The 22,779-nt window shown below is 43.3% G+C and overlaps 1 protein-coding gene across 2 annotated transcripts in view; it reads left to right on the forward strand.

The window, feature by feature from the left end:
- Nucleotides 1–14,892, forward strand: part of LOC115758584 (rap1 GTPase-activating protein 1) — a 108,391-nt gene extending 93,499 nt beyond the window's left edge. For both annotated transcript variants that reach the window (XM_030699304.1, XM_030699303.1), the window contains exons 3-5: nt 11,378–13,093; nt 13,159–13,710; nt 13,776–14,892. In XM_030699304.1, coding sequence (XP_030555164.1) covers nt 11,378–13,093; nt 13,159–13,710; nt 13,776–13,931 — 2,424 coding nt within the window. In that variant the 3' untranslated portion in view covers nt 13,932–14,892. The remainder of the gene's footprint in view (nt 1–11,377; nt 13,094–13,158; nt 13,711–13,775) is intronic.
- Nucleotides 14,893–22,779: the final 7,887 nt, after the last annotated feature.

Consider the following 22,779-nt stretch of genomic DNA (forward strand, 5'->3'; position numbering starts at 1 on the left):
TAGGCTTTGTGTAAACAGATCAGCCAACAGGGGGCCAACGTTAGAAACCTTAGATGTCTCCATTCCCCTCCCTCTACCCACCCGCGAGGTTCCATTGGCAGACTTTTGAGCAAAGTCATCAGAATGCAAGCTGCAAAGCTGCAGCAACTAAGCCAAGGCTGGCGCAAAGTCAAGCAAGCGGCCTTTCTGATGACAGCATTCTAATAGCATGCGTTATTTCATGTGTGAAAAAGTCTGCACTCGGGCACCTGTTCCAGCAAATTAGCTATCTTTCAGTTTTTCAAGTCACAAATAGTTATTGCATGTGTGCAAAAGGTTTGCAGTTGGGCAGTTGTCTATAAAGTGCAAATATCTTTTAATTATTATTTTATTCCTCATTTGGCTTGACTCTATTTAATCAGATGTAAAATAATTATACATTACCTTCAGAACACATGTTGAATTTGTTCATTAAATCGAAAGCTCTTATTCTGATCGTATAAATAATATCGTAAATAATCTTTATAAAATATTTACACATTGTTTTTTTTTTAAATTCTTTAAACTCTTGGTATTAAGTAGGTAATAAAATCCGTCAAAACAAAAATCAGTTTAAAAGTGTTTGCAAAGGCTCAAATTCCAGTTGAATGCCAATCATCGAGTTCTTTTCTTGGAACATTTGCAACTGTTTGAGTAACATTTCTGAGAGTAGTTCTTGAAACTTCTATCTTTGCAACCTTTTAGCTTATAACCACAATTAATCAGTTTTCAAGCCAACTGATTTATTGCTAGGCCATTTGTAAAATCCATTTAAATATTATTTGTATGCCTAACATTTACGTTTTCTTGAAATCTAATAATAGGTATTCATAGCTTTAACTTGGCTCCCCCACAATTGAGTCATAATTTGCAATTGGCATTAAAATCAGATTTTATAGCGTCACATTTTCGAAATCTCTTCGTTATTTTAAGCTCTTAAGCCTATATCAATGAACGGGAATGCTCGCACTGCAAATTCAGCTCAATTTAAGACACATTTTGGGTTATATTTTGAATCGTTTTCAATGCCTCAATATGTCAATATGTCCGAAAACACTTGGTAATCTGTAGATTTGGCATTGCTGGGGCATTAAGTACTGGCACGAGTGGTTCTTCTGGCATACGATACGAATCTTCTGCCAGTTGTGCTCACATTCAACACTTGCCACTTTGATTTACTGTCATACTATGCACATCATAATGATCATCAAACAATGATCATCATTATGGCTCACTTGACCTCATTTGCCATAATAACAAAGCGATTCACGTTTCTAGCGCATATGTAAATACATTACTCTGCAGAGGCAAATCTACAACAAATAAATATTAATAATAATAATTATAATGAAAAGAAACCTTGACTGTAGTTCAATTAATAATCAAATCTGAATTTGTTTCTCATTTTTATGCCGTCACTTTTTCCGCTGCTAATTGAATTTTAGCGATTTTCGTTTTTGATTCTTTTGGCTAGACAACAAAAAAATATTTTTCAATTCAAATAATAATAAAAAAAAACAAAACGCCAAGGTTCAAATCGACAACAAACGAAGCCGTCGCGTGCGTGTCAAAAAAAAAGATACATAATAAGTTAGAGACAACAAACCAGCTACAGATACAAGATACAAATGCTTAAGATACAGCGTCTAGAGGTTCCGGTTTTTCGTTTTTTTTTTGTTGTTTTCTTCAAGCAGTTCGCAGGCTTGTTTTTATCTTCTGTTTTTTTTTTTTTTTTTGGCTGGGAAAGAAAGTCTTGTCGTAGATTTTCTAAATGAAATGCTCGCAATGTTGTGTTAAAAAATTCATTAGCCCCGCCAGCAAAAGCAACAATCACCCAAAAAAACAACGCTCGAGGGCTTAAGCTCAGCTGAGAAAAGCGCCCCTTAATAAGAAATTGTTAACACGCCCACGCGTGCCACGCCCACCTAATGGCTAGCTCATCAGCCAGGCAATGCTCTTGGCTGTTGATTTTTGTGCATTATTTTTTTTGCCTGTGTTTTGTTTTTTTCTGTTTTTCGGCTGTTTCTCTTGAATTTCTTCATAAAAATTTCGTAAAAAGAAAGTTGCGACAGTGACTGCCAAACTGTAACGCACCCAAGCCACAAAAAAAACCGTGAATCATGCTGCAAAGCCAAATGAATTGTTTGTTTTTGTTGTTGCTGTGTTGAAAGTGTTAACTGCATTGCATAGTAAATAAATAAATAAGCACACACACACACACACGTATATATAAAGCAATATATGTGTGTTCATGAGATACAGATATACGTTAAACTATTTGGCTTTGCTTTTGCTGACCGAAACACATTTTGTTTTCGGCTGCTTTTGCTTAAGTTTATTTTTTATGGTTTTTTAGGCTTTTGTTTGCATTTCACTTTGGGCCAAATTGCGGCCTGTGGCAGGTTTATCAATGGCTGTCAAAAAGTCTCGGCTAGGTTTTTTGTTATTTTCATTAATTGCAGTGCCACATGCAACATGCAACATGCCAATCTTCATTCGATTCTCAGCGCTGCAAGCTCTATCTGCAACTGTCTCTCTCTCTGTCTCTCTCTCCCGCTCTCTCTTTCTCGCTCTGTGCAATGATTGATTGCAGCGACTGTTTCTTTGCATTGCGTGTCAAACGTTTGTTATTGTTATTAATAATTTTATGCGCTGTTAATTTATGTACGTTTGCCTTTTAGTATTTACAGCAGTTTATTAAATCTTCATTTAATTTTGGTACAACATTTTGCAACTCATTTTTTGCTTGGTCAATTTCGGCCAATTTTCATAGTCGTCCAAATCTTTTCAAGCGTGGCCCAAACGCATTTCGCATCCAAACTAAACTGTGTCTTTGTGAGTCATTGTGCTTTACAGTTGACGAGCCACTGTGGCTGCAAACTGTAAGCTAGCAAAAAAGTATATCAAAGTTTGCTAAATTGTAACTATTTCTTCCTCAGAAGGTAATCCTTTTCAATATCATAGCTAACCAAATGTGCAGTTAAGAACCGCAATTAAAAATCTGCTAGATAGTTTTTTGTAGCGCCTCTCAAACTGTGCGCAGCTGAGTCAGGACTTTCCCTGCAGAAACTGAGTCAGCAGCCGCTGAAAATCCAAACAAATCGGTGCCATAAAATAGTTGAATGCGCTTTTTTTTACAGATTTACAGAGCAGACGTCGAAACCGTAAATATTCATAAATAAGTCAACAAATGTCTGCCACAGGGATCGGGTGCGCTATATCTGTCTGGGCTCCGTGTCTGGCTTCTCCATTGCCTCGATCCGAGCGACTCATAATGCAGCCAATAAGTCGCAATGGCGCCCAGCACAACGCGGCAGCTGTTGGGGCAGGCGACGGGGCTGCTCGGGGGTAGACACATGAGAGGGGGCTGCACTTGTGGGCAATCACTTGCTAAAAATACAGCGCGAAATAAATAAGTGCATAAGCAATTTGCGGCAATTGTCGCTGAAACTCAAATAAAGCCACTACAACAACTACAAAAAAAAAAAAAAACATGAATTTAAGCAGCGTTTACAGTTTGACAGTCACGCGGGCGCCACGAGGAGCCGGACGTGCGTTGACCCACATTAAGCAGCGCCCAAAAAGAAACAAGAAAATAAAACTAAAGCAGCCAACGCGAATATGCAAAAAGTGAGATACATACGAGTTATGCATATGCACGGCCACAGATACAGATACAGACAGTCAGTCGAAAAAAAAACAGAAAGCAAAAGAAGTGAAGTGAATGTTCATGTTGTGGATGACGCCAACGCAGCCAGCGGGTGGCCAAAAAAAATACTAGACAAGAGCCAAATCTCTCCACTGTCCGGCATAAATCAATCAAAATGTTGGCAGCCGAATGGTTCGTCAACCAGGTGAATATCAGGATACAAAAGAAAAGAAACAAAGAAAAGCTGAAAGTATGACACGCACACTGTATGGCAAACCGAACTTATTTTAAACAGTTTAAACATAGCGCAACTTCATTTAATACAAATACATATTTATTTTATTTTAGTCACGAAAATCGTCATTAGGCAAATTAATTTAACTTCAGTTTATAAGTTCAACAAACTATTTGAGGCAAGAAGAGCGCTTTGATTAAGAGAAAGGTCCTAATAGATTTTCACAAGTGAAAGCTATCAATCCCTTTTGCTGTCCACGCGTGGTTAGAAGTGGAGCCAATCCTTTGGCTAACTTAGCGAGAATAAATTTTGATTTCTCTCAAAAACTAGCTACAAAAGATGTAACTTTGTTTACTGTCCATGCTGGTATTTCTTTTAATATTTAAATAAATGAAAGAATAACATCAACCTCGAAATTATTCTGTTCAGAAATTAATCCTTTTTAGATTTGGAGAACTATTCTTTTTCTTTAAAAGAAAACCAAAGTTCAAACTCTTTAGTCAGTTTAAATCCACAAGCTCCGCTCGAGTGTGCACTCACTTCTTGCAGTCAGTGTGCAATGCTGACGTCACAAGCGCTCAGGGCCAAAAGCCCTGTCGACAGGCATTGGCAGGTGCCCAAACGGGACAGAGATTTGCCTGAACTGCCGGCTGACCCCGTGAATATCCACCGGCCCTCACGTCCCCCCTTGAATGCACTGCCTCGGTGAAAGGGGGCAGGGTTGCCAACGCCATGCACGATGCAATTGTGCGCATTCGTTTGTTTTGCCTACGTAAATAGCGACGCGTTCCAGTTTTATTCGCCCGATTCTTGTTAAATCAATATATAAACGCCGTTTAATGACCGCCACCCGCCTCCAGATGTTGGCCGTATGGGCGTGGCCAGCGCTAATTGCCCCCAAAGGGGCACAGCAGCTGTGTAATTAAAAGCGTAAGACAATGCGAGTTGTCAGAGTTGCCAAAGTTATGACAGCTGGCAAGAAGCAAAAAAAATGGATGCAAAGGAAGCGCTTGCTACAAATTCCCAGTAAATGTCAGGTAAATGCCACCCCAGCCGCCACCCTCCGCTCCGCTCCGCTCCGCCCGTCCAGCTCGCTTGGCTGGTGGAACAGATTACAAGTTTAGAGCAGCAAATTTTGCTTCTGGGCTACAAGTCGGCTTCTAGGAAGACGTTAACAACAACAAGCAATTGTTGCTGCTGTTGTTGTACTTCATGTTTCACGCTTCGTTGCCAAATTCTCAGCAGAACGTGGGACACGAAGCAGCCAGCAGCAACGTCGCCTCTTAATTCCCAGTTGAAAGCCAAAAGTCTTCGCTTCGGTTGCCGCCCTTTAGCCACATGAAGGGGGCAGACCTACCTCTCTCCCTCTCTGCCACCCTCTCTCTCGGCCTCTCTAATTCTCTAGCGTGGATCAACTTCATCACACGCGCAATTATTTTATGAGAAAAGCAAACGAAGCGCAGCGGGAAAGCTAAAAAGGGGTAAAGCTTGGCAGCGGGCAGGAACTGCGGGGTGTTGCAGCCAAAGGTTGGGCAAGCGCCGAGCTGAAGCCGAAGCTGGCGGCACAACTTTTGTCAGCTGTTTGTAATTTAAATGCGCAACTTACATAAAGAAGCTCAAAAAAAAAACACGCTGCCACCTCACAGCTTGCAACCGCCGAAGACGCAACACGGCGTCGCCCTCAGTTTGTGCAGCCGAGTGGAAACGGCGCAGCTTCAATGCACATGCGCAGGCAGCCAAAAGGGCTCCGCATAGGGGCCGGGCCGCAAGGGCCGTTCAAATGAGTCGCTGATTGACGCACAGTGGTCAAAACGCACAGAAACAACAAATAAGAGGAATGCAACGACATTGCACAGTGGTCCACGCAACACGATTGTGTGAAGAAGAAAACTATGTGAAGTTGGTTTTAGGTTGACATACAAATAAAAATCCAAAGAAAAATCGTAAAATATTTATTTTACTAGATTAGTTTGGATTTCTTAAACATTTTCTTAGAAGAATTTTGAAAAGTTTTGAAAAGCATTTTTGCTTAAGTTTCTCAAAGTTATTTTCTGTGTTTTTATGTCTCATGATTTTATTCGTTCTTAAACTTCTTACTGTTTTATTTTAATTTAAATTTTAATAGCGAAATCCAAAGAAAAACAATTTCAAAATTCGAACACAGCAAAGCATATGCGGCCCACTGTGCCGGCGATCGCTTACAGTTTGAGAGGCAGTCGCTTCCCAGCGTCGCAGGCCACAGAACCATGACTACAACGAGAATAGATATAAATAAATAAAAAATGACGTGCAAAGTGAACCTGGTCTTTCAGGGTTCCGCTTGCAGTCTTCCAGCCTGTTCGTGGGCGTGAGAGTACTTTGACTTTTAGTTGTTGCTTTAATCAAATTGTTGCAATTAATTTAATGCAGCACACACGAAAACGACAGAGCATGGAGAGCCGCAGAGGGAGAGGAGGAGGGAGAGACTCCTTCATTATGCAAATTTTGTGATGGGTTCACTGCGCACAAATTGGGTCAAAGTTGTGACATGCAACGCGTTGCAGGCAATTTAATAAACTGAAAGAAAAAAAATAAGAGAAGAGCAAAAATGTAAATTAAAATTTATAATTTTAATTTTATGCCAGCAGCGGCAGCTAGTTATTTTTAGACCCGCATCCAAAGCAAACAAATTGTTTATTAAGTAATTATAACATTTGAAAATCAATCAGCGACTTGCATAAGTCGTCAAATTCAATTCAGCTTTGTTCACCATTTTCGGAGGGCGCCTTTCGCTTTTTTGGCTAATGAAATTGTCGCACACCACAAAAAGCAACAACAACAACAGCAACAACAAATGCGACAAGTTGCCTTAAGTGGTCACTGTTTGGTGTTCGATAAACGTTAAACAAACTGAATAAACAAAGTTGTTTTTTATGTCTTATAGCCAACGGCTGCTTAAAACGCCCCCTCCAGCTACGTGAGCTGCTCAAACTGTATTCGATTTGATTGGCCAAGTATATTATAAAGTTATAAGAAATAGTTTTTAGTCTATATAAATATATGGTATTGCTTGTAGTCGAAGTCGAAGTGAATATATTTGAAGGCCTGATTACACTATGCGTAACATTTCTTAAATTTACATAGTTTAGATTCTGCGATTTTATTTTTTCATGCGAATGTGAATTTTGTTATTTCTTATAGGAAAATGTACCGGCAACATAGTTTACATTCTTGGGCTCCAACCTTTCATTTAGCTTACAATATTTCTTACAATAACTTGTTTTCATTAAAATTTGTAAAGTATTTGCCAAAGCAAGGTTTGAGTCAAGTGAAACGAAACGTCACGAAACGAACCGAAAAGCAAGAAATTGGTGCGAATCTTACACCGAACCAGCGACTTTTTATTTTGGTTATGCAGTCCGGATCTTTATAATATCTGACCTTTAACTTAACTTGATATAAGAGTTTTCTAAGTTATTGGTTAAGAATTCTGTTTTTGATTAAATCACAAAATTTCCCTTCAAGTTCGACAAATTTTATTTTAAAAGCTCTTCAGTTTAGTTTGAGCTGCGCTGACAGTTTGACAAGCACAGATTTGATTTGTTTGCTCTCACGATGATTTACGCGAGTTTGATTTGATATATTGTGGATATACGTGGATATAAAATAGGTGTATGTATGCATGTATATATATATATTTATTTTATATATATATTATTTATCATTTTATGCCACGCTGGAGACGGTGGCAGCAACAAGAACAACTCGCTTGCAACATGTTTGTCACAGGCAGCGCATAAATCATGTCAAGCGTGTGTGTGTGTGCGTGTGTGTGGGTGGAATTTGGCTTTAAAGTGAGGCCAAGTCCAGCTCTGGCCACGAAGTCGTCTGGGCTGGGACTTGGGTCTAGGCACTTTGCACGTGCTTGGCCCTCGCGTATATGTGCATATGTATATCGCCTGAATATATCAACCACTTGAGTTCTTTTTCGCTCGCAACTCTTTTAACGCTTCGCCAAGAATCCATGTGCCACACTTTCTACCAACTGCCGCACAATGTGCGTGGCATATGTGCTGAAAGCCTAGGGTTTGACAAGCGCTGCAGCCTGTCAAACTGTGTCGCCCCAGCTGGCGGCAGTCAAGTCAAGTCAGCTTCCTGTGCTTTGTTTTCAGAGTACCCCATTCCCCTGCCCTACACAGCGCACCCCTTCTCGCACGCCTCTGCCTGCTCTTTGTTTTCATTTTGTGCCTGGCAAAAGAGATTTTTTAACGCCCCCGCAGCGCGCTGCCCCCATGCAAAATGCACATTTTTAATGACGGGGGCCCTGCACTTGAGCCAACAGCAACAACGACAATCGCAACACAAACAAAGTGTCTTACAGGACTTTTGTGTGAAGGGGAGAGGGCGGTGAAGTGGGGGAGGGGGGCCATTATTCAGGGACTGCCTGCCCTTCGACTTATGCAAATCGGCTACACTTTTTTATGGCCCGTTCAATGCAGTCTGCGCCCTGCTCTGCTCAAGGGTTGTCTGCATCACACCTTCCCCCTGGCCGGCTCTACCCCTGCCACAGCCTCTACCCCACTAACCTCGAAAGTCAAAGCTGCGTCTGCAACTGCGTCTTCTTCTTATTTGCTCATGTCTTCATGCTTTTGCGTTTGTAACACTTTCCTCTCTCCCCGTCACTCTTGCCCTCTCTCCCTCTCTCTCTCTCTCTCACTGTAATCCGCTTAAGTTCTCAAGAATCGGCACAGCGCCATAAACATCATAATGTGCATTGCGAGATCATCATAATTATCATCGTGTGTGTGTGTGTGTGTGTGTGTACAGTTGTTTGTCTCCTCTGCTGTATTAGGTCGCGCTTTTGCCTATTCTCGGTATTTGTTATGCTTTCCATGCTGCCCCCCCCCCTCCCCCTCTCACACTCTTCCCTACTCTTCACTCATTCCACTTACATTCATTATGTTTTAGTTATTTTATGCCCTTGTAAAAGGTACTCTAACAATGTTGTAGAAGAAGACTTCGCCGTGCCCATAAAGTATGTGTGCCTATGTATGTGACATGTATGTATGTATGTATATATGTACATATGTATATATATGTATTCTCGTTTTTACACTATCGTGTTTGTGTAACCATCGAGTGGATAGGATGATGATTTGGTTACTATCAGCATACAGTTATTTATAGAGTATTCACTCTTCGGCGTGCTCGTTTTTTTAGTTCTTCCGGTTGTGTTCTTAATACTTGAGTGGCAACTACTTCTCGGCTTGTCTCAACTCTCCTCCACTCTCGATTGGACACAGCTTTTGCCTTCCAATGTGACTTTAATTAGACAAAAGGCAGACAACTTCAACCGCCCCCCACCCATCCCCTCAGTCTATAGTTGAAATCTCATCAAATTAGACTCAACATATCTTGACACATTGCCTGAATCAATTAACCAAACGATTTCCCATACCCGCCAGGAGTGGCCCCTGGCAGCAAAGGAAATTAAGTTTTGGTCATTGCCTGATGAGTCATGCGACCAACCCCCTCCCCCTCCCCCTTCTGATGGCTAACCAATAAGCTAGACAAACAGCGTCTAAATGTCGGGAACTGTTTATCCATCTATTTATCTGCTCGTAACACTCGGAGGGGTGAATGCAGACAGAGAGAGGGGGGAAGGGAGAGAGCCGCAAATGAAGCCAACTAAGCGTGTGACGACAGAGCCCGAAACCCAGTCGGGCCTTGGCCCTTGCCCAGGGTCCCCCCTCCCCCCTCTCTCTGTGACAACTCCCGCCCTAGCCTCGTCTCGAGTTACAGCAACAACCAAATAGATATATTTATTAATATTCCTCGATTCGATGTCTGGCAACGCGAGTCGTGCCACATTTGCATATTCGATTCACAAATATTTTGTGAGTACCCGAACGAATACTTTGAATCATTGAACATTCGAGATGACAATACACTCATTAGCGGCGGGGCAACAAATTGTGCAGTAAACTGCATTTAAATTGCACTCAAAAAAACATTGAAAATAAAATAATAAAAATCATTGCATAAATGCCGTGTGGAAATGCACTAAATCGACGGGTTGACCTCGGTTATCGGGCGCATTTTGAGGGTCGCCCATAAAAACCATCTCACAAGCTTTTTAATATGCCCTATACCCATTCGGCTTGAATAATGCATGACAGACTGAGACATTATTTTATTGGAGCTAGAGCGAAGACATTTTATGGCTTATGTGTAACTATCGATAAATATATCGATTATTAATTATGTTTTGATTTAATGCCTTGATGCTATGACATATGCCATCCCGATCTCTGTTGCCTCTAGCCGATCTCCTATCTTCCATAGGTTATAGCCTGGCTTCTCGCCTGGAAGATGGCAAAGCGATTCGCCAATAACATCACCTGGCTGATGGGCTTAGCCTAAGTATGACCAGGTTGATATAATTTTGGATAGTAGCAACAATTTGTTAGCTAATAGATGAGACTTTCTCAACTGCGTAGTCGAGATCTTGAGAGTTTGAACCAGCGAGTGTCGCACTGCATTAGACAGAACCCATAAATAATATCGACAATTTCTCGCTTAGCCTTACTTCCCAGCATATATTGTTCAATGCTTTCCAAGCATTCTTCCCAGCCTTGGGTCTAACCCCAACTCGAATATTTATTTATTCGACTCCTAGCAAGGATTCCCATATTAAACCCCGCCTCGTTTCAGCCCTAATGACTCGGTCAAGCGGCGGGTCTTCAAGCACATTATTGAATGGCAGTTGCACTTGGCAGCTGGCAGACTATTAAATCAAGGCACGAACTATCGATGAACCCGAAAAGACCTAACCCCAAGCCCCAATCTATGCTTCGTCTTTGTTGTTGTTGTTGTGTTTGTTGCACCCCAGTCGAACCCGTTATGTGCCACATTTGGCTGCAAGCCAGGCAGCTACAGAAATTGCAATTGCAGCTGGCCAAACAGACAGAAATAAAAGAACTTTTTAATAGCGAGCCGCACCCAAGTGTTGGGTGGTTGGGCTAGGATTGGATTGGGCTGGGCTGGAGCTAAGCGTAGGGATGTGTGCATGTCAAATCAGAATGTTGGCTTTATATTATCCAAAATTGCAGCTCCCGACGCTAGCTGAAAACCCGGCACGTAATCCGAACCCAACACAAAAGTCGCCCACATGCGCGCATATTTGCTTAGAGCCAACAAATTGGAAGGCAGCGCCAGCACAACGACATGGAGCTGGCCTGGCCCTGCCATTAGCCAATCCATCTGAATCCCCGCACACACACGCACACACACACACACACACATTTGCATAGTGCCGCGCCATACCCTGGAGGCGCCTCCGACGATAATTGCATGAAATTATAATGCAGCCATGCGGCTTGTCGAGGCGCCGCTCTGCCCACACATAAGCCAGTGCCGGCTGCTGCTGCTGCTGCTGATACCCTGTAATTTGTAGACTTGGTCTAACCTCTCTCTCTTTCTCTCTCCTCTTGCAGCATCATCGCGGCAGCAATGCGAGCGAGGAGCGCGTGCCACAGCCGCATTCACCACACGATGGCCATGCACATGGCCATGGGCACAATGGAGGACTCCAGCATTCGGGCTCGCGCGCCACGCTGCGGCACTCGATGAACCACTCGAGCAGCTCCGTCTCGGGCTCCGCCTCGAGCTCAACGCCAGCGTCGCCGCAGCTGAGCGGCGTGGTAAGCGCAACGGGCGGCCAGCTGCTCTCGAACGGACACCATTACCAGTCGCAGTCGTCCGTGTCGTCGAACTCGTCGATCGTGTCGGCCATACCCGCCTCGCAGCGCCTGCTGGAGGATGCGCTGGCCAAGTCGGCGCCCTACCCGATGATCCTGCTGCCCCTGCACGGCGGCTACTGGCTGGACGGCACCGAGCACGAGTGCAGCTACGATGCGCGCGGCAATCCGCAGCTGCCGCAGACCACCTGGATGGCCAAGTTCGAGACAGACGACACGGCCAAGTGCTACAGGCGCTTCTATGCGGCGCGCGAGCACTCCAACCTGGTCGGCCACGACGACCAGCTGGGCCCGGTGCTCATCTCGATCAAGACGGAGAACGTCGCCAACCAGGAGCACATGCGCATTCTGTTGCGCCTGCGCACAGGCACCATGCACGAGCTGATTCCCGTCTCGTGCCTGGGCGCCCAGCCGAGTCCGGCCAAGATGGTCCGGCTGCTGAACGAACAGATTCAGGTGGACAACTTTATGCCGGTGCTCTGCCCGAAGGCCTCGCAGCTGATCAGCGTCTACGATGAGCATGTGCTGGTCTCCCACTTCAAGTTCGGCGTGCTGTACCAAAGATACGGCCAGACCACCGAGGAGGAGCTCTTCGGCAATCAGCAGACCTCGCCCGCCTTCGAGGAGTTCCTCGATGTGCTCGGCCAGCGCATACGGCTCAAGGAGCATAAGGGCTATCGCGGTGGCCTCGACATACAGAACGGACACACCGGCGACACCGCCGTCTACGAGGTCTTCAAGGAGCGCGAGGTCATGTTCCATGTGTCCACGCTGCTGCCACACACCGAGGGCGATCCGCAGCAGCTGCAGCGCAAGCGTCACATTGGCAACGACATAGTGGCCATTGTGTTCCAGGAGACCAACACGCCCTTCTCCCCGGACATGATCGCCAGCCACTTTCTGCACGCCTTCATTGTGGTCCAGCCGCTGGAGCCGAACACGCCGCACACCCGCTACAAGGTCTCGGTCACGGCACGGGACGATGTGCCCTTCTTTGGGCCGACGCTGCCCAGCCCGGCGGTGTTCCGCAAGGGCCAGGAGTTCAAGGAGTTCCTCCTGACCAAGCTGATCAATGCGGAGAATGCCTGCTATAAGGCCGACAAGTTTGCCAAGCTGGAGCTGCGCACGCGCACCTCCCTGCTGCAGAACCTGGTCGAGGAGCTGAAGGAGAAGACTCGTGATTTCCTCGGCGCCGATCTCTCGCAAACCCTTGCCGGCAGCCCCACACCCGAGACACCCAAGTCCGAGAGCACCGGCAGCGGCGGCGGCGGCGGCAATGCTGGCACCCGCTTCATAGACACCGTCAAGAAGGCGCTCATCATGCGGGTGCGCTCCCAGAGCGTGGACACGGGCAACGGCTCGCATCCGGACAAGTTCAGTGTGAACACCAAGGTGGGCACACTCAACTCCAAGAAGGAGCCACAGCCCGAGACCCAAACGCCCAATCTGAACGTAAGTCGGAACGGACCAGGCCGCGCAGCCGGACTTTTGCTAATCCCCATTTTCTCTCTTTGCAGACCTGCAGTCGCACGGCCTCTAAGTCGTCCTCCAAGTCAAAATCCTCGAATGAGTCCACATCCTCCTCGCCGGACATCACCTCCCGCCCGGCCAACAACACCCACAGCAACAACAACAACAACAACAGTGCGCATCCAACCGCTGCGAACGTTGCCCAACAACAAAATGGAGGAGGTTCCGCTGGAGCCGGCGGCGGCGGGGGCGGAGTGGCTGCCGTTGCGGTCAGCGCTGCACAGAATGGCGGCATTGTAGGCGTGGCCGTGGCAACCATGTCCGAAACGAGCGATGACTCGAGCCTGAACAGCGTCGACCTGGACCCAATGATGGGTCACCTGGACGGCGGCGCCGCCTACATAGACAGCGACACGGGCCTGGAGAGCATGAGCTCCGCGGAGGCGACCACCAAGGCGTGCTCGCTGTGCCTGGAGGGGGTGCAGGGCACCATCATGGGCAGCTCGCCCAGCAACGAGACCATCATGATGATCGAGAACCTGCGCCAGGAGGTCACGCGGCTCAAGTGCGACAAGCTGGATCTGCTGCGTCAGAATGTGGTAAGTAGCGACTGGGCGGAGCAGGAGCTGGAACTGTCCACTAATTGTTGTATCATCTTTTACAGACCTGCCAACGCGACATAAAGCGATTGCGCGAACGGGAAATGTCCCTGCAGGGCGATCTGGCGGCAGCAGGACGCGAAATCCTCCGGCTCCGGGATCTCCTCAAGGAATATATGCCGGATACGGCCGCGGCGCCGCTCTCCATATCGCCCATCTAAGCGTCTAACGCGAAAAAAAAGGATCCCCCCATTTGAGAGCTGAGGGAAAGCAGAGAGGAAGAAGGAGCTGAAGGAGCAGAAGGAACCACTGTGCCGTGTCTAACACCTTGGAAGCGTCGGGGCAGCCCCTGTATTATATTTAGTTTGCATAGCTGTTGGGAACTCGAAGAGATCGTTGGGAACGCGGAGATTGAGCTTAAGTTGTGGTCGAGCGGGGGACAGAATTATTATTACCGTTAGTAGATATATACTATATAAAGATATATGTATAACAGTTACAAACTAAACAAAAACAAGAAAAAGAAGAAGAAGCAGAAGAAGAAGAGAACACAGAACACAAAACTCAAAAAGTTACACCAAATATATAGTCTATAAGTCTTTAAGCATATTTAACGCAATGTTAACCCTAATCCCAAAATTTCCCACAGACGTAAAACTAATCCTTATCATAAGTAGAAAGAGAGAGACGAACGGAGAGAGAGAGAGAGAGAGAGAGAGAGAGAGAGAGAGAGCTATCGATTAGCGTACATCACAGTTACAGTTACAGTTACAATAACATTTACAGTTAGAGTTACAGTTACAGGTTAAACGTTCACGTAATAGCTGCATACAAATTATTCCACAATAATCAACACGATTTAATTAAATGAAATATCGAATTAGTAGCAAAGTTTTGTGTGGCGTTTCGCAAAATCTGGCTACACCGTTTTCGTAGTCGCACCTGGCAACCCTGTGACGCTCGTTTAATTCATCACAAACACCTCATCAGCAATTAATAACCAATTACAAGAGTAAAAAAAAAAAAGATACAAGAAAAACATAACGAAAGCTAACTAAATTAATATATATATTAAAATATACATTTACATATATGTATATCGATTATGTGTGTGTTTTAAGGATAAAGCCCTCGATAGTTTTTAGCTGCAATCGATAAATAATAAACAAACCAACCAACCAACCAACTCTTAACAATTAAGTTTAAGTTGCTTTAAATACTTCTAATTACTTTAATTATTTAAGTTGAGCGCAGCAGACGCTGCCTTTTGTACATATTATTTTTACAAAAGCATAATTCTCGATCAATTGATCTATCGATCTAACGCAATTAACTATGCAATTTAACGACTAGTTAATAAAAGAAGTAAACAAAAAACGATATCGATAAACGATTTAGCCCAGAAATTGTGCACAAGTTTCGTATTATTTTGAGCAAAGTGGCAAAAATACAAAGCAAAAGAACACACATACATTTAGCACACAGAATCAAAGAGTTCTTATCGAGTTTTCGACACAATTATGCAAGGAAAATTTATCTATGAATTCTACCATAAGTACCACAAATTGTTTTTGTTGACAAGCATCATCATTTTTAATGTGTAAAAAACCAACAAATATACATATATTATTATATATATGCAAAATATATGGAATATATACATACAAAAAAAATATGTAATTAATTTTTTCTGCTTGAAACTGTTTTAGTTAAGAAATTTGTATGTATTTAAGTAACTCTTGCTTGCTTTCAGAAAAACACACAATTCAAATCTCGCGCCATTCTGTTTTATATTACCCAACACTGTATGTAGCTAACAGCTTTCTGTAAGCGGCCGCACGCCGTGCAGGGTGACCAGCTCGGAGAGCTTTTGGTCATTATACTCTTTGCAGTGTACAGCCACACTGAGTAAGTGTTTATTATTCCGTTTTGTTTTGTTTCATTTGCGCAACATCTTGTTCTTGTTCATTTTAAAATGGTGTGAATTGTCCTTTTTTTTATTTTTCAATTAAAATCGTTTTTGGTATTTTCACAACTGATCTCAACGCTCTGTTAGAAATCTGTAGAATAATGTTGCGCTCCCTGCAGCTGTTGCGCTCTGCGCACGCTCTCTCTGTCACATATATTTGCTTATTGCACCCTGTGAGTGAGAATCATACAGAGCTTATTAGTTGTCCTAAAAGTAAGTAAATTATCATCCAATCATATATGTTCTGCTTGTTGTTATTTAAAAAAGCACAAAATATGAATGTATGAATTAAAATTAACAACATATGCACATAAAAAGTGATATATATTATGTACAATAATATAAAATAAATTTCGCTTACAGGGTATTTCATGGCCGAGACACTCATACAATCACGTTGTCTGCCTGCTTATTTTGCCATAGGTTTATTTTCAAACTCTCAAAACGCGAGAAACTTTTGCCGTGGTCGGACGTCTCGTCGCCGTCGTCGTCGCGTGGTGGCTTCAGTTTCTTGAATTTGAGAACTGTTATTGTTTCTTTAGGCGCAGCAAAGGTGCGCTCAATACGTACAAGTAGAATATTTGGCGACGCGGCGTCGCTGAATAAAACACCTTTCACTAGTTCTCAAAAATTGAATTTAAATCAAAGAATCGCGTGTGTTCGGCAAGAAGAAATAGTGCGAAAAATTTGCCAATCAGAAGCCAATACAAAAACTGTGAACCACTTTTGTTTTTGCATTTGGTTTTGTTTTTGCTTTTTGGCGGCGGCTGCTGTGTACGTAAAACATAAAACCGATTCTCATTAAAATAATAACAACAACAACATTAACACAAAGTGTTGTGTGTGTGCGCGCGTGTGTGTGTGTGCGTGCGAGTAGCTGAGTGGCAATTTTTTCATCGTTATTACTTCATAACAGAGCGCAGCGCCCGCTGCTGTTCTCGGTCTCTCTCTCTCTCTCTCTCTCTCTCTCTTGAGCTGTGTGTATATCGCTCTCAGCAGCAGCCGCACCGGCAAACAGCCGCCTCATCAGTGGAGGGTTGCAGCAGCAGCAGCCGCGGTCGCGGCCACAACAAAAAGGAAGCAGCAAAGCTTTGGCTAACCCTCGCTCGCTCTCACTTGCGCTCTGTCTATGCTCACCCTCGCACATGACCGCTTAGCCGCTAAAAGGTATTTAATTGTATTTTATTTTATTTAAGTGACAAATAAGCAAATACTTGTGAGTGAGTGCATCTTTCTGTGTGTGTGTGAGTATTCTAACATTTTAATGTGTGTGCGTAAGCAAATGAATCAAAAAATTTAAAACGCAAACAAATAATCAAATAACAAAAGCTGACAACAACAGCAACAACTACTAAATAAATAGAAGAGACCGAGAGAGAGAGAGACCGTTGTCACTCGGATCTTGATCAGCAGCTCTCACAGCTGAGCCGAGCTTGGGCTATGCATGTGAGTGAGAGGGTGGCATCACAGCTTGAGATGCCGTAAGCGTTGCCGGCAGCAGCAGCTGCTTCTCCTTCTTCCTCTTTTTCTTCTCCTACATCTTATGCTGCTGTTGTTTTTGTTTATTGTCCCCGGGACAGTAACAATAAATCAAAGGGAGGGAGAGAGAGAGAGAGAGGCCGTTGCCACTCGCATCTTGATCAGCAGCGCTCACAGCTGAGCCAAGCTTTGGCTATGCATGTGAGTGAGAGGATGGCCTCATAGCTTGAGATGCCGTTAGCATTGCCGGCAGCAGCAGCGGCTGCTGCTTCTTCTTCTCCCCCTTCTTCTCGTGCATCTTATGTTGCTGTTGTTTTGGTTTATTGCCGCAATAAAACGATAATTAACGTTAAATTTATTGGGAAGGGCGCAGCTCTGAGTGGGTGGGATTTACACTTGAGCAGGCAGACGCTGTTTGTGGGGGCGTGGCACGTCTGAGGCGTTACGTGCACTCGACTAATCAGCCGCCAGCGCCGTAAGTTGGCGATTAAGTCGGGTCTTATCTGCCAAAGGTGGTGAGAGGGGTTATAATGGGTGATAGAGGCGTGGCGGGCGGAGGGTAGACACTGTAGATGCAGTGCGCAGCGGAGGTGAACGAATCTTCGAGCTAGATAGCAAAATGAACCCCAGGTACAGTTATGTCAAAGTTGCACAATAAAAAATTATCAGCATATGGACTTGAATATTCCGAATGCAATTAAAAAACTAATCAAATAAACATTATCACACAACACGCGTCCTTAACGACGGGCCCCTATTCAAAAGTCGTCCAACCAACTTTTTCCTCGGAAAGTATCTGTTATGGCATATCAGACTTGAAGAGACTCTCTCTCAGCAGGCTCTCCTGCTAGGCTCTATAAAGAGATATTTCTACATCCAACTAGTATTATTAGCTAGCCAGGGTGTCCCAGATGGGCTGTTAATCATCCGAAGCGATTCCTCTTCTTACCTATCTGGTAAACTTTCAAGTTCCTCATATAGTCTCTAGAATTCTGGGTATATAGTAGACACTTCTTAGACCTCGTTTAACACAAAAATATTCCCTTACTTAATTCAAGTTAATTAATATTAGATATAATTTTAATTTTTTTTAAGGAATTTTCAGAAATGTTATCAAAAGTCTTTTGGTACAATAGTGAGATTCTTCCAGTATTAAACTGAATTCTTCGGGAAGTCTATTTCGGACTATATTACGATTCTCAAGGATTGATTTCGAGATACTTTCTTTACACTTCGGTCACATTCACGACGAATGTGAAGATTAAGTAGTTTTTGCTGGACTATTGTAGGGAGGTATATTTACCTCCAATGGAACTCCAATGAAATGGTGCCTGGAAAACTTTCTGCTTCGTCCGTAACTTTTTTTTGGGAGCATATCCTTTAAGGCTCCACTTGCAGGCGCATTTCACGGATGAAGCGCTTCCATTTTGACCAGGTGCAGTGCGTCATGCGTCATTGAGAGAGCATCAGGTGGCCATTTAATTGGGCGTGCGACGTGCGACGTGGCTCCTCGTACATCTCCGCTAATGTGGCATATGCCTCGTGTAGCCGCATAACACGCCCATTATCTTGTCTCCCGTTTGTTTTATGCGTCTCCGACGCTGGCGTCTGTTTTCCTCGCTCCACTCCCCCCGCCGCCGCGCCCCAACAGAGCAACCATTCAGCAGACCAAACAACAGGCAACAAATATTCGGGGGGAGGCGGTCGTCACCCACCTGACGCACCACCCAGGCGCAGGGCCAAACGAAACTCCAAGTGGCGTGCGTGGTAGGTTGGGTGTGGGAAGGGGACGGAGGAGGGAGAGGGGGGTGTGCGTTACCACACGCACATATTTCAGGTGCACAAAAAGGGCGCATAATTTTCAGTTTAATTACAATAACCACGCGGCGTATACAAAGAACTGAAGCACCACTTGCCCCGCCCAGTGGCGGTTGCCTAATTCTTAAGTCCTAGAGCCACGCCAGGCCCTACCTCGTGGCGACCTCTTAAGCTTTCACCTGGCAACGAACCTATTAATAAATCTCATTAATAAATTAAGCGTTTTAACGCAGGAAATTCCCATTTTCAGATTTCCAGCCCCACACACGCCATCTGGCGGCGCGTTTTGGCATATTTATGTTTTCGGGTTATTCTATGCAAAGGGTATTATGAACTTAATATCATCTGATTACTCGATATAACCTTACTGTTTCAGCCTTATGGATATTCGTATTGCATTCTGGCATATCATTTTAGGCTTATTTTATCTCTATTTAGAGGGTATTACGACTATGTCTGAATCCACAATATAATCTCCAAAAAAGAAAGGCAATACTAGTACGGACATATTTCATAGGGCATTGCATAGGGCATCACAATTGTGCCTTAATCCATTATATAATCTTTATAAAGATCTCTCTATATAACCTAACTCTTTACGTTTTTTTTAGATATTAATTGATATTTGTCGAGTTATTTTAAGCCTTGAGATAGGGTATTACGGAAAGACGATTCAATAAAACCTAACTCAACTCTCTTAGCTTTTTAGATATTCGTTCATACTTATGGGTTATTTGATGCCCTTGCTGCGGGTAAGACAGTTACATCTGAATCCATAAGAAATCCATTTAGAAAGACTTCTCGATCTAACCCAATTCTCTTTCAGCTAATATTTTCCTCTAATTCGTACATATTTTATACGATATGTTCGATAATATTTTTGAAGATACTATTTATGTATTCCCTATGAATTCGATACTTCCCATAATTTCATCTAAAATATTGTTCAGTGATAAATTAAGTGCATATAGAATTAAAGTTGATAAAAGTCTAGAGATACTTGAAATTCTTTTGAAATATTTAAGCATTATTATATAGAATAGCATAATAATATTATACAAATTTGTTTCTACGCACAAATTCGTTTTTTAGCCTGAATTATTAAGTCGCCAAAAAGGGTATTCAATGTGCGGCAGGCCAATTAATAAACTTTCCACTCTTGTTTATTGTTTTTCCTTTTCGCTTGCGCGCTCGTGTTCGATTCTCGTCCCTGTTTTTTTTTTTTTTTTTTTTCGCTCGGGACGTGTTTTAAAAATAAACCATTAAGTAGATATAAAAATATTGTTATAATTTTATTCGAATGCCTGCACTCTCAGCGCTTCTCTTGTGCAGTGCGCCACGCGCCAAGAATGCGGTGGGGGGTGCCTAAGAGTTAGGGGAATGCCCCTAACCCGTCGCGGCCCTTGCGCCGTTTTGGATTTGGGTTCAGGTGGAATTTGATGTGGATGTGGAATCACGTAGAATGTTCATTTCTCTTCATTTTCGGCTATTGTTTTCACGCCGTCTGACTTTTATTATATATAGTATGTAATGTACCGTTATGCGCCCAGTCGGAGTCGAAGTCGGGCCCATTTGGGGCATTACCTCTGATAAATGCGACTTCATTATTAGCGCAATTATCATGGGAATTGCGAATGTTTTTATGCAAATTTGTTTATTTTTGCAACCCGCCTGAGGTCGATGAGTACATTTGCAACTATTTCTGGGTCGAGCTGAATGTTTTTTCTTTCTTCTTCTTTCTCCTTCTGTTTGGTTCGGTTTGGTTTTTGTGGTTGCACCCACTGAATTTATTTGTGTACTTAGCTCTGGGCTCGGGCTGTCGTATTTTCTGTGGCATAATCAAATATGAATACGACACGTATGAAAACAAAAGTCAAAACTTGCAGTTATTTTTTTTTTTTTAGTAAATATGCGGTTTTGTTGCTAATGATAAGAAACCACAGTTGAGTAATGTGGGGAACAGGGTATAGTTTATTTCAAAACGTTTCATCATCGCACTTCCAATGAGAGTGAAGGTTGTCGAGGCTTTTGGGGTTTGCTATATATATATAATATCTAACTAATATCGTGAGTTTGTTTGAGTTGTAACTTTGTTAAAAATGAAAGAGAAAATATAACGTTAAGGAGAACTCAGGACAAAGGAAAAAGAAACAGATGAAAGCAACGAGGATATACTCCGGTTTATATCAATATTATATTATTAATCAAATGATGAAATATAACTAAATACCAAGAAACCTGCTCTAGATGATTTGATCAGGATATTATTCCGCACACTTTATATATTGACTGTCCATCAAGTTCCGATTAAACTAGCTCGTATAAATCTCTGGACTCCATTAAATCATTTTGCATTTGTAATCCATTTCACGGAATTCCATTTTAATAACCACACAACATCTGAAAACTCAAATAAATTATTCCCCCCGGATAATTCCTGATGATTTATCTACTAAGTGTAAATAAATGCTTTTAAGTATTATTTCGCCGTGACCTTTGTAAACGCTTCGGGTAACTTTGACAGCACCTGTGCAAGTGCTTCAAAGGAAAACAAAAAAAAAAAAATGAAATGATGAAAAAGAAAAGAAGAAGAAAACAGTCGAAAATTGTTGCCTCTGGACCCCGCACCGGATGTTAATGTTATTTTGGGGCATATTTTGTGGGGGCACCGCTGTTTTTAATGTGCGCTGATTTGTTTGGAAAAAAATAAACAATTGTGAAATTTATTTAGTTGGCCCAACCCCAAGCCCAGCCCCGCCCACCCCCAGCCCCAGACCCTGCTACAAACGGTACACACGCCCACTTTCAGCCCGCGTAGTTTTTGGCTATGGAATGTCTGTCTAATTGTTGCCGTTGTTGCTGCTGTTGTTGTAGTTGTTGTAGTTGTTGTTGTTGTTGTCGTAGTTTATGATCAAATAAATATGCATCGAAATTGCTTTGTGCCATAATTCGGGCAACTTTATGGGCAAAAAACAAGCGTTTGGCATAGTTCATAGTTTGTGCGGCAAGCAGAAGAGTTGAGCGAGGGTAGGGGGGGGGGGGGTTGGCGGGTTAAAGGTTAGAGTGCTCTCTGCTCTCAGGGGCAGCGCTGTGGCACAACAAAAGCTGTCACTGGATTTGCATATCTTTTGTGTGTGTCCGTTTTGGCGACCTTGAGGACAACAATCAATCAACGGCAACGGCGGCAGCTGGCAGCTTAAAAGCCGTGCAACACTCGCCCATTGTGTGTGCAAGTGTGTGTGTGTGAGTGTGTAAGTGTGCTTCTTTCTACGAAAAACAAGTACGAGTGCTAGAGTCAAGAGTGCCCGACTGCAACATACCCTATGCACAGCGGCTGCTGTTCGAGTCTCCTTCTAATTTATAGAATGGAACCATGCACAAAGGTAATATGCCCTTTTATCAATTTTGAATGAGTTCGGGGTAAGAAAATAAAACAAATAAGAGTTGCTTTTGTTGAGTGCAGTCGACTTGGAAATGCCCTAAAATATCTCTCATTTGCATTGCAGTCCTTAAATATGGGATCTGTAATTGATTGAATTTCATAAAATCAATATTAATATTTAAATAATAACTATTATAATCGAGAGTTGTCTGCCTGTTACATACTCCCTGTAAACTGTAATATACCCCATTTATATATTTGTAATGGGAACACAGTGTGTAAAAACTGCAGAGCGCGTATCTGTGAGATACTTTTCATATATCTACGCATTTCACCTTGTCAATCAGCCGAAATGTGGGTCAGACATTTTTCATGCAGGGTTTTCTTTTATTTGCGCCTTTCTATTGAATGTCATATATTG

This window comes from Drosophila novamexicana, unplaced genomic scaffold, assembly GCF_003285875.2.
Source record: "Drosophila novamexicana strain 15010-1031.04,08,12 unplaced genomic scaffold, DnovRS2.1 tig00000193-arrow-pilon, whole genome shotgun sequence".
Lineage (NCBI taxonomy): Eukaryota > Metazoa > Arthropoda > Insecta > Diptera > Drosophilidae > Drosophila > Drosophila novamexicana.